The sequence below is a fragment of the Vitis vinifera genome, chromosome 17 (genome assembly GCF_030704535.1).
Source record: "Vitis vinifera cultivar Pinot Noir 40024 chromosome 17, ASM3070453v1".
NCBI lineage: Eukaryota > Viridiplantae > Streptophyta > Magnoliopsida > Vitales > Vitaceae > Vitis > Vitis vinifera.
The window spans coordinates 9700192-9714445 of record NC_081821.1 but is presented as its reverse complement, the minus strand read 5'-3'; the positions used below and the strand labels follow the sequence as shown (position 1 = coordinate 9714445).

Below are 14254 nucleotides of genomic sequence, written 5' to 3'. Positions count from 1 at the left end.
TATGTAAAATCTCATTTTATTTGTAATCATTCTTGATTATATTTCCATAATCACTTTGGTTTTTCAAACATGAGAATTGATGAAAAAATATAATGAGATGCTTATTCACTCCTGATTCATGCATATCAGACATGGCGTAATTGTCATATACCCACCTAATTGTTTATGCTTGGAAGATCAAGAGAAGGGGATTGTATTTGATAGAAGGCCACCTTATCTAACCTTTCACCCGTTTGGGAACAAAATGTCAAACTCAGACCAACTGTCACCATGTGCCAAAGTGAAACCCTAAACTAAAATTGACCCTCATACTATCAAATTTGTGAAAGACACGAGTCATAACTTCCCCACCCCAACCATAAGCATGTACTTCTTTTAGCCAATGAATCACCAGTAAGACGAAGAGTCATGCCTCCATCGTCTACTTAAAGGTCAATCTAAGGCCACCTCCCAACATATTCTCTCCCCCTTACACACCCCTCTGAATAGGATGTATCATGTATGACTTCTTTTTTTGCCAAAATTTGTTTTGTTTTTTTAAATTGTGACAGCTGTGGGATTTGAACCCACGCCCTTTCGGACCAGAGCCTAAATCTGGCGCCTTAGACCACTCGGCCAAACTGTCTCACGCATTATAAACTAGCATTTTTTAATAAACCTAAGAAAAACTAGTGACATAACTGACCATCGCCAGAGGTCTAGGTTTCCTGTGAATTTGAAATAAGGGGAGAAAAAACTAAAAGCAAAGCAAGACCCATGAAATTGTATCAGCACAACAAGGGGATGGAACATGATTGATAGATTAATTCAGATAATAGAAGTCTTTTCATAAATTCCAACCTTCATGCTACCATACTGCAGAAGGAAAACAAAGTACAGGAGAGGCTAGTATGTCATCATTAGCATACCAACCAAGAATTGTTTCTGTTTCAAAATTTCTGAAAAAAGAAGCATGAGAGAGTCCATAATCATAATTCAACATATAAACCTACACTCCAAAAGGAAAAAAGAAAAAAAAAAGAATATGGTACACTTGGCATCACACATAATTTCAGAATGGTACTTAGGCTTCCAAAGAAGCAGAAGATCTTCGGGCAGCAATACACTTTGGTAAGCATCTCAAAAAAGCATGATCATCGGATGGTTTGTAGGATGAGAAAAAATCCGGATCTTGCTTAAAAGACTCTGAATAACTTTCAAGAATCGAAACAATCTCATCAAAATGGGGACGCTTGTCTGCGCTGCTTGACCAGCATCTGCTGATGAGGTGACGAAATGCCATAGGGCATGCAGGGTCTAATGGTGGCCTTGCATTCTGCACAGCACTCAGAAGGATACACAACATAAGAAATTAATGAATTTTGCATTTTTATATGGAAAATTAGTTGGAGATGCTGAGAAATGTATCCTCGTCTCAGAACTAACTATTCACTTAAGACCAAAAAAAAAATTCAAAATTAACTCATACTGATAGTTAATGGAAGGCTAACATGTATATTCTTGGAAGTAAAGACATTAACAATCACAATCCAAAAAACGGGCAATAACAGATGTGGAATAACTCTTGCAGCTTTCTAATAGCAAGTAAAGATCTTATTGGAAGTCTAACATGGATATTTGAGAACACATCTTATGTGTTCATCAATGCTTAAAATTTGATCTATCAAGTGCACATGAGGCAACAAAGGTTATATGTGCTTAACAGCTTTTCCATGAATGAGTGAGAAAGAAAGAAAGAAGAAGAAAATGAAAACAGAACAGAACATGCTGAAAGTTTCTATTTAAATAAGTAAACATCAGATAACCATTATATGCGGAAAGAGAAATTTAGGCATTAGCATGAATGCATCAAATTTTCAATACTAGAAGCACAATGATAATGCTATCTATATTTTGGAATGTGAAAACAACACAAGTTTGTTTCTATACACTCTTCCTTTTTTGTGACAATTTATCTTGCACAGATAAAAATGGCCCCCAAAAGGAGGTCCCAACCATAAAGGCTATGGCTCAAGGAACAAGTATATCAACAACTGTCACTCATATTCTTCATGTATATTTGCAAGATTCAGACCTTAGATGCATCTCTGAGAATAATTCTTAAAAAGGATACCATGATTATTGGATCCAACAGACTATATTTTAATAAAGGAAAATTTAGAAACCATAGCACATGGTGTACATAGCAAGCCTATTTTTGCAAGAAATTAGGAAAGAAGCTTCACTTAAAAATATTTTTCTTGGATTAGAAACTGGTAAACATGAGATGCCTCTGAACTAAGTGATCTAACAAACAAGGGTACAGAGGAAAATTTTGGATACAAAATCTAGCATTCTTAGTTCCCATGTTTTTGCAAAACTAGATCAAAATTGCTTCTGCATGCAATTTGTAGTATTTTCATACTCCACTTCTAGGCCCAGCCTGAACACAACATTCTGTACTAACCTAAGCATGAACAGCTTCAGGACATCAATGCCTGAGGCCTACCATTTGCTAAAAAGAAAAGATATCTCTGCCTAAGGTGCCATACCCTCAAGAAGACTCAATGCTCATATTTCTAGTTATGATGCTAAAGAACCATGATTTGGGTTGGATGTTAAGATGCAGAGGGCTCTCACTTCACATATTGTTCACCTTTTCTCTTTTGCCTAATCAAGGGTAGTAGAAGTCAATTTCCTTTCATGTTAAGTATTTGGTATGCTAGTTTGCATATTTAAAGGTATTAAAAGTCATTTCCTCACCAAATATTGGGAGGACATTCATACATCCTAGATTTACTGTCAACAGCCTTCACAAACAACTTGATCAGTCCTTGGAAAACTAGCTTTATATTATAAGGCACCTTAATTGTTAAATGCAACTTTTTCAATTTATTTAGCAGCCCCAGACATATGAGAGAAATTACATGTCCGATATAAATACATACTGAATGCATTGATCATAAGAGACTCTCACATGAGAAAGTGGGATTTCTATTCAATAAAAACTAAAGTGCATATCAAATATTACCAGGTGAATACCTTTTGGGAGACTGCAAAAGCAGCCTGTTCTGGAGTCATATTGTCAAATGGTATCAATGCAGTTAAAAGCTCCCATAGGACTATGCCAAAACTGTAAACATCAACTTTCTTTGTATGGTGTTTTTCTTTGATCATTTCCGGAGCCATCCAACGGTAAGTTCCTGTAAATCCCTTTGCACTGCCACATTGAGTCTCCAAGCATGAGATACCAAAATCTGCCACCTTCACACACATATCTTCCCCAAGTAGTAGATTTTCTGATTTGAGATCCCTATGGAGTATCCCCTGAGAATGAAGATACTGCATCCCACATGCAATGTCTAGGGAAAATTTCAGTACCAGGTCGTATGGAACTGAATATGGCTCCTGCTGATGGAGGAATTTTCTCAGGGAGCCCCCAGCCAAGTACTCGGTGATTATACAGAACACAGGAGGTTTCTTACATGCTGCAACAAACTGCATGAAGAAAGTAGAAAGATATACGGTGGTCAGAGAAATGACCAAATCATAGTAGAGATTAGCTGTTAAAAGTTTGTGACTGATTGGAGCTTTGTTCTGGACAAAAAGACTCCAATAATGGGCAGTGAATTAATTAATTCACAACCTCCATAAGTCTGACAATAATTACCAGGAATTAATTAATTCAAAACCTCCATAAGTCTGACAATAATTACCAAGTCAATTGCTTTGGGCATAATCACCATACAAAAAATTCTGTTCAGCATGACAGAAGCTTATTGCTTATTAGACATGCACATTCAGATTAGAAATAAATTCATAATACAAACAAAGTCAAAGAAACAAACAGCAACACCTCCAACAGCAAAAGTACTGGCAAAAACATAAGGATCCATTACAACATTCCAAAGAACATAAACAACTCTCACCCATGGAATCCAAATCCTCTATCATTGCCTACAGTACCCGCATTCTTCCACAGTGAGCCATAAAATTGGCCAATAGTAAAGATGACAAAAGCGATGCAGATTCAAGTTAATTTTAGGTGTACCATTTGATCAAACACCAGATAAAGAAATCAGCAGACCCTAATATTACAATATGAAAAATTACATTGATAATTTTCTTGCCACATAAACCTAACATATGATATAGTGCATCTCTTTTACTTTTATTATTCAAGTGACAGGATTTTTTAATTCTTGGAAAGATTAGATTAAAAACAAAGCAAAAATGACCAAAAAACAAAAAATAAAACAAAAGGAGAAAAGATAAGCACATGGGCAATTAGATGAAAAATGCTTTATAAGGTTAAAGCAAGAAGAGAAAAGTACAATATTTATTATGTTATAATTGGGTTTAATTAATGTGTGATGGAGAGGCTCAACAACACATATAAATGCTAATTGCTACAAAGGAAATTAAGGGCATACTTATGATACAAAGTAAAATCAGTGTGGGTCACTACTCAACCATTTCTACAGAAGAGGATCCCCACCAATGTGCAATGGATTTCTGATCCATAGGAGAGAATCCTTATCCATTTTCAACCATCCTAAGAGGTGTATTCACCGGGATTTCATCACCTAACAGCAGCAATATAGAAAAATTCACGCAGATATTCACAATACATTGACTAAAATTTCATCAATAGGATCATAAGTAGACTGAAATTCCGAATTCTGGCTGCAATTTTGTTGGGTATTTTAATTTATAGTACAGTTATTTCAAATGATAAACGTGACAAAACCAATTAAAAAAGACTGTAGTGCATGTAATATAAAGGTATGTAAGTACTGGGCCACAATGAAATCAAGCATTACAGGACATAGAGCTTACAGTGATGATATTAGGATGCCGCAGGCGAAACAGCAAAGCAACCTCCGAAGTAAACTGCTTCTCAAGCAAATTAGCCAGGCTCTCGTCTTCCTCGGGCTGGCTTATGAGCTTAATCGCCACATCCCTCTGCTTGTATATCCCTCTATAAATCCTACTGTGCCGGCCTGAAGCGAATTTACACCCTATGAACAGCTGAGACATATCCGCGCTCCAATCTCCCTCCCCCTCTTCTTTTATCTCAGCACCAGATGACACCAAATACTTGGACCATGAAACTGCTCGCCTATATTCACCCAGGGAAAGCCTTCCCTCGGATTTTCCAATAATCCCATTATTGGAAATTTTTTTAAACCACTGGAAATTCTTCATGAATCAAAACCAATAAATAGCAATATCATCAAATCTCAACTTCTTGAACCTATGCTGATTCCAAAAGCGCTAAAATTCAGTACGAGTATGTAATTTAGATGCAGCCTAACTCTAATGTCGATTCTATAAACCCCAAATTCCATGCAAAGATTCGGATTCCAGAAAAAGGCCGACTAGACTTTTTCCCAACCCACCTACATTTTCTCAACATTTCTCAATCTTCACACCCCCATAGCAAGAATCCAAACAATCCCATTCCATACCGACTCAAGGATCATATCAGAATCTCAGAAAACACAGCTTCCTCCATCAAACCCTCCGCCTCAAATTCGTCTGTTTCTCCATTCACGACCAAAAATCACCTCGTTCCTCGTCAAAACTGCAATCCTTCTACCGCAAAACAAAACAGCAGTAGCGTTAGGTCCACCAAATCCGCATTCCCACCAAAACCCACTAACACTGTCCTTCAAATCTCATCTTCAGAACTCACTGGGGACAAAAACAAAAATGGAAAAACACTATCGTTTTAGAGCCAGAAGTCGCAACTCAAAAGAGCAGAGATCGTGGTAGTTGGAACATAAAAGAATCCACCATGGCTGTTGCAGAGAGAAATGAGAAAGAGGGGGTTGGAGCTGAGAAGATGGGTATTTTTCTGGTGAGGAGTGAAGGCATATGGATTGGCAGGAGCTGGCGCTTCCTTCTCCCACTAGTCTCTCTCTCTCTCTCTACTAAAACATTCATAACGTGCGAGCATCTACATGTGAGGAGACAAACTGGGTCTCAGTGACCATGACTTCCTCCCATTTCCATTCCCATTTTGCCCTTGCACTCGCTTGTTATTTCTGGAATGCCATCCCATTCCGTTTTCCTCGTCTCCCTTGGCCATGCTTGAATTGACTGGAATGCCCCTCTCTGTTGGTGTACCTTGCCTACTGGTACGCTAAAGGTACAATACTAGATTAGCAACGTCCCAAATTTGTAAACAATATTTAATTTTATAAAACATTAAAAAATAATATTCAACATCTGTTATAAAAAAAAACATTGTTCTTGAAAATATTTCTCAAACAAAATCTGAAAATTTTAAGTACACTAACTACTTAAGAGCCCTCAAAGCTGACACGGAGGGTGTAAACCCAAAGGATTTTAAGCAGTCCTTATAATTCTAGTTTTATTTTACTTTCTTTTCAATGCTTGATCAACGTGGATTGCTTTTGATTAAGCTTATATATGACTAAGGTTGAGGGGTAACATGGTCAAATGACAAGGAGGCTAGTTTAGTACAATGAGTGGGGAAGGGACGTGTTTCAACAGAAAAAGGAGGCTAGAGGGGGGAATGGGAAAGTGGGAAAGTAGGAGTTGGGGAAACGGGAGAAGAGGAGGAGGTGGGACCCAGGGCACAGTGAAGTATCCGTGGGCGTGTCGGACAGCCGTATGGTCCTTCCGTATACGGTCCCTTACTCACTTCCTCTATTCACTACCCTCCAAGCTCACTTTCCCCCCTTTATCCTCTTCACCCCCGCCTCCTCACGCGCTCCGCGCCTTCCTCCCGGCCTTTCTGCGACCCCATGTGCTCTGTTTCCGTTCTTCTACCACCCATTAATTGGACTTTATAATTTCCTAATTTAGAATAAAAGAGTTACAATGCTAAAACTTCGAATAAATAGTTAATCTTTTAAATACCAGCAAATTTACGCGAAATCAAAATAACAAATGATGGCAGGCATACGAAAGAGGAGGGGCGGCCACGCATCTAAAGGGGCGTGGGCTGAGCCAGGAAGCACTGTTGGGCACGCGTTTTGTTGGAGCGTAGCATGATTAGACTTGGCGTTTCTTAATATGACCCGTGCCCCACTGCCCACTGTCCACTGTCCACTGTAGCAACTAGGATCTTAGTCCCTCTACTCACTCCCAATTAATCACTATAAATTACACTAAAAGATTACCTCAAAACTCCCCCCCGCATCATCCGCTTTAGTAAAAGTGAAAAATTAAACCCATTTATTTCATCCGTCAACCCACTTTTTAAAAAGATTATATCACTTCTAGCTTTATATTTTGGGATAAGCCAGAGCTTATCTTGATATAAGTAGATAGACGAGAATATATTCTTGAAATATATAGCTGTACATTATCCTTTTTTTTTTTTAAATAAGGATAATGGTGACCAGATGGGGGGTGTAGGTGAGAGGTAAGTGTTTAAACCTAATAGTTTGGTGATGATATAATGATGAAAGTAAGGTGGAGCTTATAATGATGATTATCATGTACAATAGTTGTGTGATGGTAGTGGCACTGTGGCAATGCCTTCTGCAACCAACATTTGTGAAGCACAAAAAATATATATATACATATAAAGAATGGGATAATAAATGGGAGGTGGTTGGCTACAGGGGAGGTGGTTTGTTAGAGAATATTTGTCATTTACTTCAAATTTGAACATCACCCTAACATGGCTGATGGGGAAAGCACGTGCATGCCTTTGTGAGTTCATGGGAGGAGGAAGATGAAACTTTTGGGTCTTATCATTGCTTCACACATCACCCATGTGAGTGGGTCCAATTAGATCAATTTAATATTTTTTTTTAAATATTAGGTCTGCCTATCATTAATGAAATGGTAAACAAGTTAATAAAGTGACTATTAAGATAGAAAATATAGTCCAAAAAATGAAAAATCAGGGCATTTTACTCTTAAAAATTTTATGTAGTTCTATGATCTCTATTGGAGAAAAACGATGGGGCATGTGGGTTAGAACTTGGAAGTTAGAAGGAAAGGTAAAGGATTTTATTTTTCTTTTTTTCCTTTTTGGAGGAAATGAAAGAATTTGACAGAAATAAAAAATGGGGAAGAGTTCATATATTATTTAGGGGTGGACCAAGTTTTGCATGTCCCAATGACAAACAATCCCAACAAAGTCTAAAAGCTGGCAAAAAGTTGTCAGTACGGGTGCACATGGATCCTCCAGCACCATGATTCACTACCTATAAAATAAATAATCTCATTTAAAAAAAAAAAAAAAAGACTCGTTAGTTTGGGACTGCACTCGTTGAACAGAGTCAATGGAGGCGATAACTAAAAGACCAATAGTCAGTTCCGTATAGTATACAATTTAAAAAAATAAAAACCTTGAACTGGGCAGCCTGATTGTTAAATTCAGTCATAGTAAGAGAATTACAAAAAAAAAAAAAAAAATTCCTTTCATTTGAAGTCTGAATGACACTTTCATAATAATATTTATTTAGATTTCACATAAATTCAGACCGAACGCCACCCTTGGCTTGGGGTATATGGCTAGAAAATCAATTATTTTTCATGCTTTACATAGGAAGGGAACGTAAAATGGCATAGGGTCCAACTCACCAAGGCATCCTTTTAGGGCAATGAGATGGGAAACAAGGTGCATCGTTGCTGGGTATTATAATCTAATTTTTGTGAAACTCACGTTTTCTTCTATCTAAAAACTTTTGTAAGAAAAAAGCTTGCTATTGAATCTATCATCTTGTCTTTGTACAGTGTACGCAACATAAGAATTGATTTGCATGAACACCCGTTTACTTCACTTCACCATTTTATCACCTGGTTCAAGATCAAGCAGGGTTGCGATTACAGAGGTTGTAACCGGAGATGAGGGAGCTGAAGGCAAAGGCAACAAAGGCCAGGAAGGACATCCCAATTGATGCACTAGCCATCTCTGTGAACTCATCTTTTCCCCAGTTTGATTGCCAGTCATCAACCCGGGTGGCTGCCGATGATGATGCTGACATAAGCAGATACGCCAGAACCTGCCAGTTGAATCAACAATGCACAGGGACTTCCAGTTAGTAAACAAGTTTTAGAATTTCATACAAAACACTACCAGATATTGAGCCTTAAAGGCCAGGCCCACAACATTTATTCGATCAAGTCTGATGCTAACTGGATGTTCTTTAAAAAAGGATTTACTGGAACTTTTGCACTGCCCCCGAACCAATAGCAATTTAAAATGTGTACTAAAAGCTTTTCTAGCATGCTTAGCGTTAATAACTTAATTACAAAACAAAGGGGCAAACTCTTGATGTTAAAGAAAAGCCTGAGAATGGTGTCCAGTCCAGTTCACATTTTATTATCAGGCCTGGTGATAGTTGGTCAGCAAGTGGTCTTCAGGGCCATTCAATTAGAAAGGTCACGGCCCTAGGGTTCACCTTATTGGGCCAGGCCTTGGGAATGCGCATACATAAAACATCCAAACTTGGCAAAAAGGCTACTCTCAGTTTGGCACCTCTAGTAGAACAATGCTTATTAAATGCAAAGGATGTGGAATTGTACAGCCTCTAATCTGTTACTTCTCAGTATGCATGTCTAAAAGTCTAACCGCGTGGACCCATGTAGGAAAGCTCTATGTTGGCAAACTTGGCAAGATAGATGCTGACACCATATTGGGCCAGGCCTGGGAAATGTGCAAATATGATTTGTCCAAACTTGGCAAAAAGGCCATACTTGGTCCGTGCTAATCTTAGCACCTCCGGTAGAACACAAGCTTATTAAATGCAAAGGGTGTGGAATTGTACATATAATCTGTTACTTTATCATTATGCATTTCTAGAAGTCTAACCGCGTGGACCCATGTAGGAAAGCTCTATCTTGGTTCATCAGCTAAACCAACCAAGACTTGAGCCACTAACATGATAATTATCATTGGACCATGCATTTTCCTAGACCCCAAACAGACAAATTGACGCATCAGACAATGCAAACTTGCAGTCATGAGCAACAGTTGTCAACAACTCGAATGGTGTGATTCAATCAGATGTCCTGGGTTAAAAAAAAAAAATCATAAGATTAACTTCCATTCGGTGGACATGATGTAACAACTGGGTAAAGTGGAGCACAAGCATGAAACCCAATCTTTTCACCAAATAACCGTCAGGTGATTCATGTTCTTTTGGTGAACCTTGTTGCCTGCTCTGTCATTCACTAGAGATGGCACTATAGAACCCTAAACCACAAGGAGACACAACCAACGAGTTCACTAATAAAGCTGAATTATTGTACAATAGAGTTGCATACATATAGAAAACAAAGCATGTTAGGTATGCATATCACCAAAATTCAAAACGGCAAAAAGATAGGAAATTTAATAACTTACCTGATCCATGAAGAAATTGAGATGATAACGGGAGTGGTTGGAGAACATATGTTTCTGTGTGACTAAATGGTATGCAAGATCACATGCCTGGAATCCCGAATACACAAATGCAATAACAGTCATAGATAAACAGTACCTGCCATCAATAAAGCCATCATGTCACAAAATCTCTCCAAGGAAAGGGAAAAAAAAGAATGATAAATGCACTATGTTTGTATTTGAACATATATATTCACACACAAACTGATGCTGGTGTTGCTTCAGTAGATAATAGAGATTGAGTGAAGCAATATCAGTTGATTATTTTGGTCAAAATTTCAATGCTAGCATAGCAGAAAAAGCAACAAGACAGAATGTACTGCTGATTTTAAGATAAGAATAATTACCACCACTCATAAAAATTATGTTTTGCAGGGTGTGCACATGAGAGACCAAAGAAAATCTCATCCACACTAGGTAGGAGCAAATTGATTGGATCAAAAATTTTTGCCCCAGATTGCAAGAAGTTTTTGCTATATTTTCTTACAGGCACAAAAAGGTTTTGCCAAACATCAGCATAAAAGGAACATCTGGATTGAAGGAGATGCAAAAGCAGCAATTTACACTCTCAAAGTTAGAAGCTTCTAGTAGAATTAGGAGCATGAACCATTATATCACAACTATCCAAAATGGAATCTATAGTTGTTCAAATCAATCATCTATACAAACCCACTAGAGATTAAGATAGACATGATATTGTTCCAGGCTATAAAATAGGGAAGGATATAATTGATACATAAATATGCCTTATCCAATAGCAAAATCATTTGGAGGTCGTCCTTCCTAAAATGCATCTTTGCTCATTTATTTTTCCTTATCAGGAAGGAAAAGAAACAAAAAGAGAAGAAGACATTATTTGTAATAGTGTTATGCTTTTGGCTCCAGTTAGAAGCTTAAGCCATGATTTAAAAAGGCAATCTTGATACCATGGAAGTTAAAAAAGGAGTTCTATGAGAAACAACATTATCCTTATTTCCATGTTAAAGTTAAACTCTTTTTAGATTCAAAAATACTTGATTGAAATCACCTAGACATGTATAAAAGCTTTTATCAAGCTTGAAAGAAATGACTTTTAGCTTCCAAGGAGCCAATCCAAACAAGGCTGAAATGAGGCCTATTTAATCAAATAATGGACCTATCAAGCCTATAATTAGAACTGTTGACACCAGTGGAAGGGATATCTACAGTAATCTATCCAGTTAATTTGTTTGCTTAAATGGGCACCTTGTCAAAACCATAAGATGTTTGCACATAAATGAATAACATAAAAGAATGTACTTTCTCCTAAATATCATAAAAAATGTATTTTTTTTTTAAATATATGGAATCATGAAGTTTAAACAAATGGTACTACAAAATTTCATGTCAACAAAAACCTGGAAAGAAAATAAAAAAGAATAAGGTTCTGAAATGGATAAGTGTGAAAAAGAGTTGGAAGTGATTAACAAGCCCAAAATTAATATATATTATGGGGCCAAATCCTAACAGCTTAAACTTTTAAAAAAATTGGTAACTCAACATGGTATTAGAACTCTAATTTATTAGAGATCTCGAGTTCAAGTCAACTTACAATTTTAAGAAAATTGGTAACTAAACTTGGTATTAGAGCTTTGGTTAATTGGAGGTCTCTAGTTCAAGTCTTCCCCTTGTCTAATTATCTTTGATCACTGCAGCTATTGTTGTTTGTGCTGCACCTGATGGGTATGGGGCCATATGTTAAAGGATTGTTAAAGCATGACATACATTGCGGGCCCATATCCTAATAGCAAAGTTTTAGGAAATTGGTAACTCAACAGCGTGAGTTAAAATTGAAGATAAAGAGAGTGCATGTGAAGTGGGAAAATTAAGATGGTGAAAGACCTACTATCAAAATCCTCTGCCATGGTTACCTATCATAAAAATAAAAATTAAAAAAAATTAAAAAAAAAACCTATGTACCATGGTTAGAACAATTTCATAGCTATGGTGAGAGCAGGGTAAAAGGGAAAACATTTTTCCCTGAAGAATCAGGTCACCTATGGTTGAAGATGAGAAAAGCTCCAAAACAGAATAATATTTCAATTGGATCCCTAGAAATGTATGGGCATGATGGAGCATCCAGATTGAACAAGTAGTGCATTAGTTATAAAAAATAACTACTGTATGCCAGCAAAAATTTCCATTAACTGAATATAAGAATGAGATATTCAAAGTTGCAAAACATATAATGAATTCAGAAAAATAGTGATCTCACAACAATAACAGGGTGCATTTTGCAAAAGAAACGGGTATCAATTACATACACGGACCTGATAAAGGATAAATACTGTGAATCCACAACAGCTGCAGAAAGATGAAAAGTGAAGCCACAATGGGCTTGTATCATAGTTAAATTAAGTCCCTTATTTAGCCTAATTATGGATGAATTGACTAGATTCACAAGTCTGGTACTAGAAGAGGTCCTATGATGATGCAATTCATTAAGGGCAGAGTGTTACTAAATTACAACTGTGGATAGATACTTTAGACATAAATCATTTAAAATTGGCAGGACTGATTGCATATCTAGGATAATTTTACTTTTAAGTATAAACAAAACATCAGCCCAGATTTGTTTTTATTGTCTAGGTTTGATTCCAAAGTTACGCACTAAAAATATATCACCTGTAAAATTAAAATGAAATAGATTTAAAGTTGAATCCCACTGCAGCAAATTAAAGGGGATGAAAAAGTTTTACAAGCCGGTTCAAAGCAACATCTTTTGGGCTTTTCCAAAAATTCAGTAGTTCAATTATACTTAATGGGAAAAACACATAATAGAACACATTTGAGCATTTGATTGGACATTGAAATAAACCACACAGAATCAGTAGAGAGTGAAACCTGTACTCCTTGTAGCGATCAAAAGAATCACCACTCCAACCCTGGGTCTTGTCTGCAGCCATGACCGAAAAGGAAATCAAGCAAAACACCACCTCACAAACCCTAAACCCTAGCTCAGCTCTCTTCACCATATCCTCTCTTCTGGATCTCCGAACTATCGACGTCACTGCGCCCGGCGGTCGCCGCTCCCTACCGCCGTCCTCTACCCTTCCTCCGCCTCCGGTAAAACCGTCCCGGCCACCACTGGGATCGACTTTGGTCACCACCGCCGGCATCTCATCCCTTACAGCGCGGTTAAACGTCACCACTGATGATAGGGGCGACTTGGCATGCTCCCGAGGCAAAGCCGTCGGATTATGCTGCCCTGGCAACCCTTGAAGGGAAGATCGGTGGGGCGAGTGCGGAGAATACTTCTCGACTGGCACCATGGAGTTGGACTGATGCTTTTCCGGTGAGTTCACCGGCGAGCACTCCGGCGGTTCTGGTTCGTCTGACCGGAAAGGAGACTCTGATCGAAGGGGAGAGTGAGGGGACTCCATCAGAGACTGAGACCGTGAGTCGGAAAACGATTTCTCGGAAACTGATTTCATTGAGTAGTTTTCTCGGCTTTCCATTTTCCTTCCAATTTCACGGATTTTAATGAGAGAAAAAGCTCTGTTTGAAGACTCGGAAAAGAATGAAAGCGAAGTTTTCTACTTTAAATTTTGTGTCCCTTACATAAGTATATAAGGTTACTGCCACGTGGCAAAAGGTTTTTATATTATTATGAAAAGGGCTGTATTCTATCCGGCATAAGAGCCTCCATGTCGTAGTCACAAAAGCCAACCCAATAGCGATTTGCCACGTAGTAGAAAGAAATCGATTTGTTAGAATTTTGATGACGTGGCTATGTTCTATTCATCTACCCACCAAACTGGTGTGCTCACCTTTACACAGAATCTCCCCCCCCTCACTAAAGGCAGTGAAGACACCGAGATTCTTCACAAAAGACATAAAAAAGCGTTATGGTTAAGTTTGCCAATTTCAAAACGATGTCGT

At 37.8% G+C, this 14254-nt stretch overlaps 2 protein-coding genes and 1 non-coding gene across 4 annotated transcripts; all 3 read right to left on the bottom strand.

The window, feature by feature from the left end:
- Positions 1-545: 545 nt before the first annotated feature.
- Positions 546-625, bottom strand: TRNAL-UAG (transfer RNA leucine (anticodon UAG)). The gene has a single exon. It is a non-coding gene; the product is annotated as a tRNA-Leu (tRNA).
- A 181-nt stretch (positions 626-806) lies between these two features.
- LOC100244957 (serine/threonine/tyrosine-protein kinase HT1) lies at positions 807-5927 on the bottom strand. Its single transcript, XM_010664884.3, has 3 exons — positions 4819-5927; positions 3022-3477; positions 807-1315 (listed from the first exon to the last, which is right to left on the bottom strand). The coding sequence occupies exons 1-3, from the start codon at positions 5185-5187 to the stop codon at positions 1064-1066; spliced, it is 1077 nt and encodes a 358-aa protein (XP_010663186.1). The 5' UTR covers positions 5188-5927; the 3' UTR covers positions 807-1063.
- A 2459-nt stretch (positions 5928-8386) lies between these two features.
- Positions 8387-13913, bottom strand: LOC100267260 (CASP-like protein 4A3). Of its 2 annotated transcripts, XM_002279677.5 has the most exons (3): positions 13217-13910; positions 10316-10451; positions 8387-8972 (listed from the first exon to the last, which is right to left on the bottom strand). In XM_002279677.5, exons 1-3 carry the CDS (start codon positions 13828-13830, stop codon positions 8778-8780), a joined length of 945 nt encoding a protein of 314 aa, XP_002279713.1. In that variant the 5' UTR covers positions 13831-13910; the 3' UTR covers positions 8387-8777. The 2 variants fall into 2 exon arrangements, with proteins under 2 accessions (XP_002279713.1, XP_059590013.1); XM_059734030.1 differs by lacking the exon at positions 10316-10451 and having other exon boundaries at positions 13217-13913.
- Positions 13914-14254: the final 341 nt, after the last annotated feature.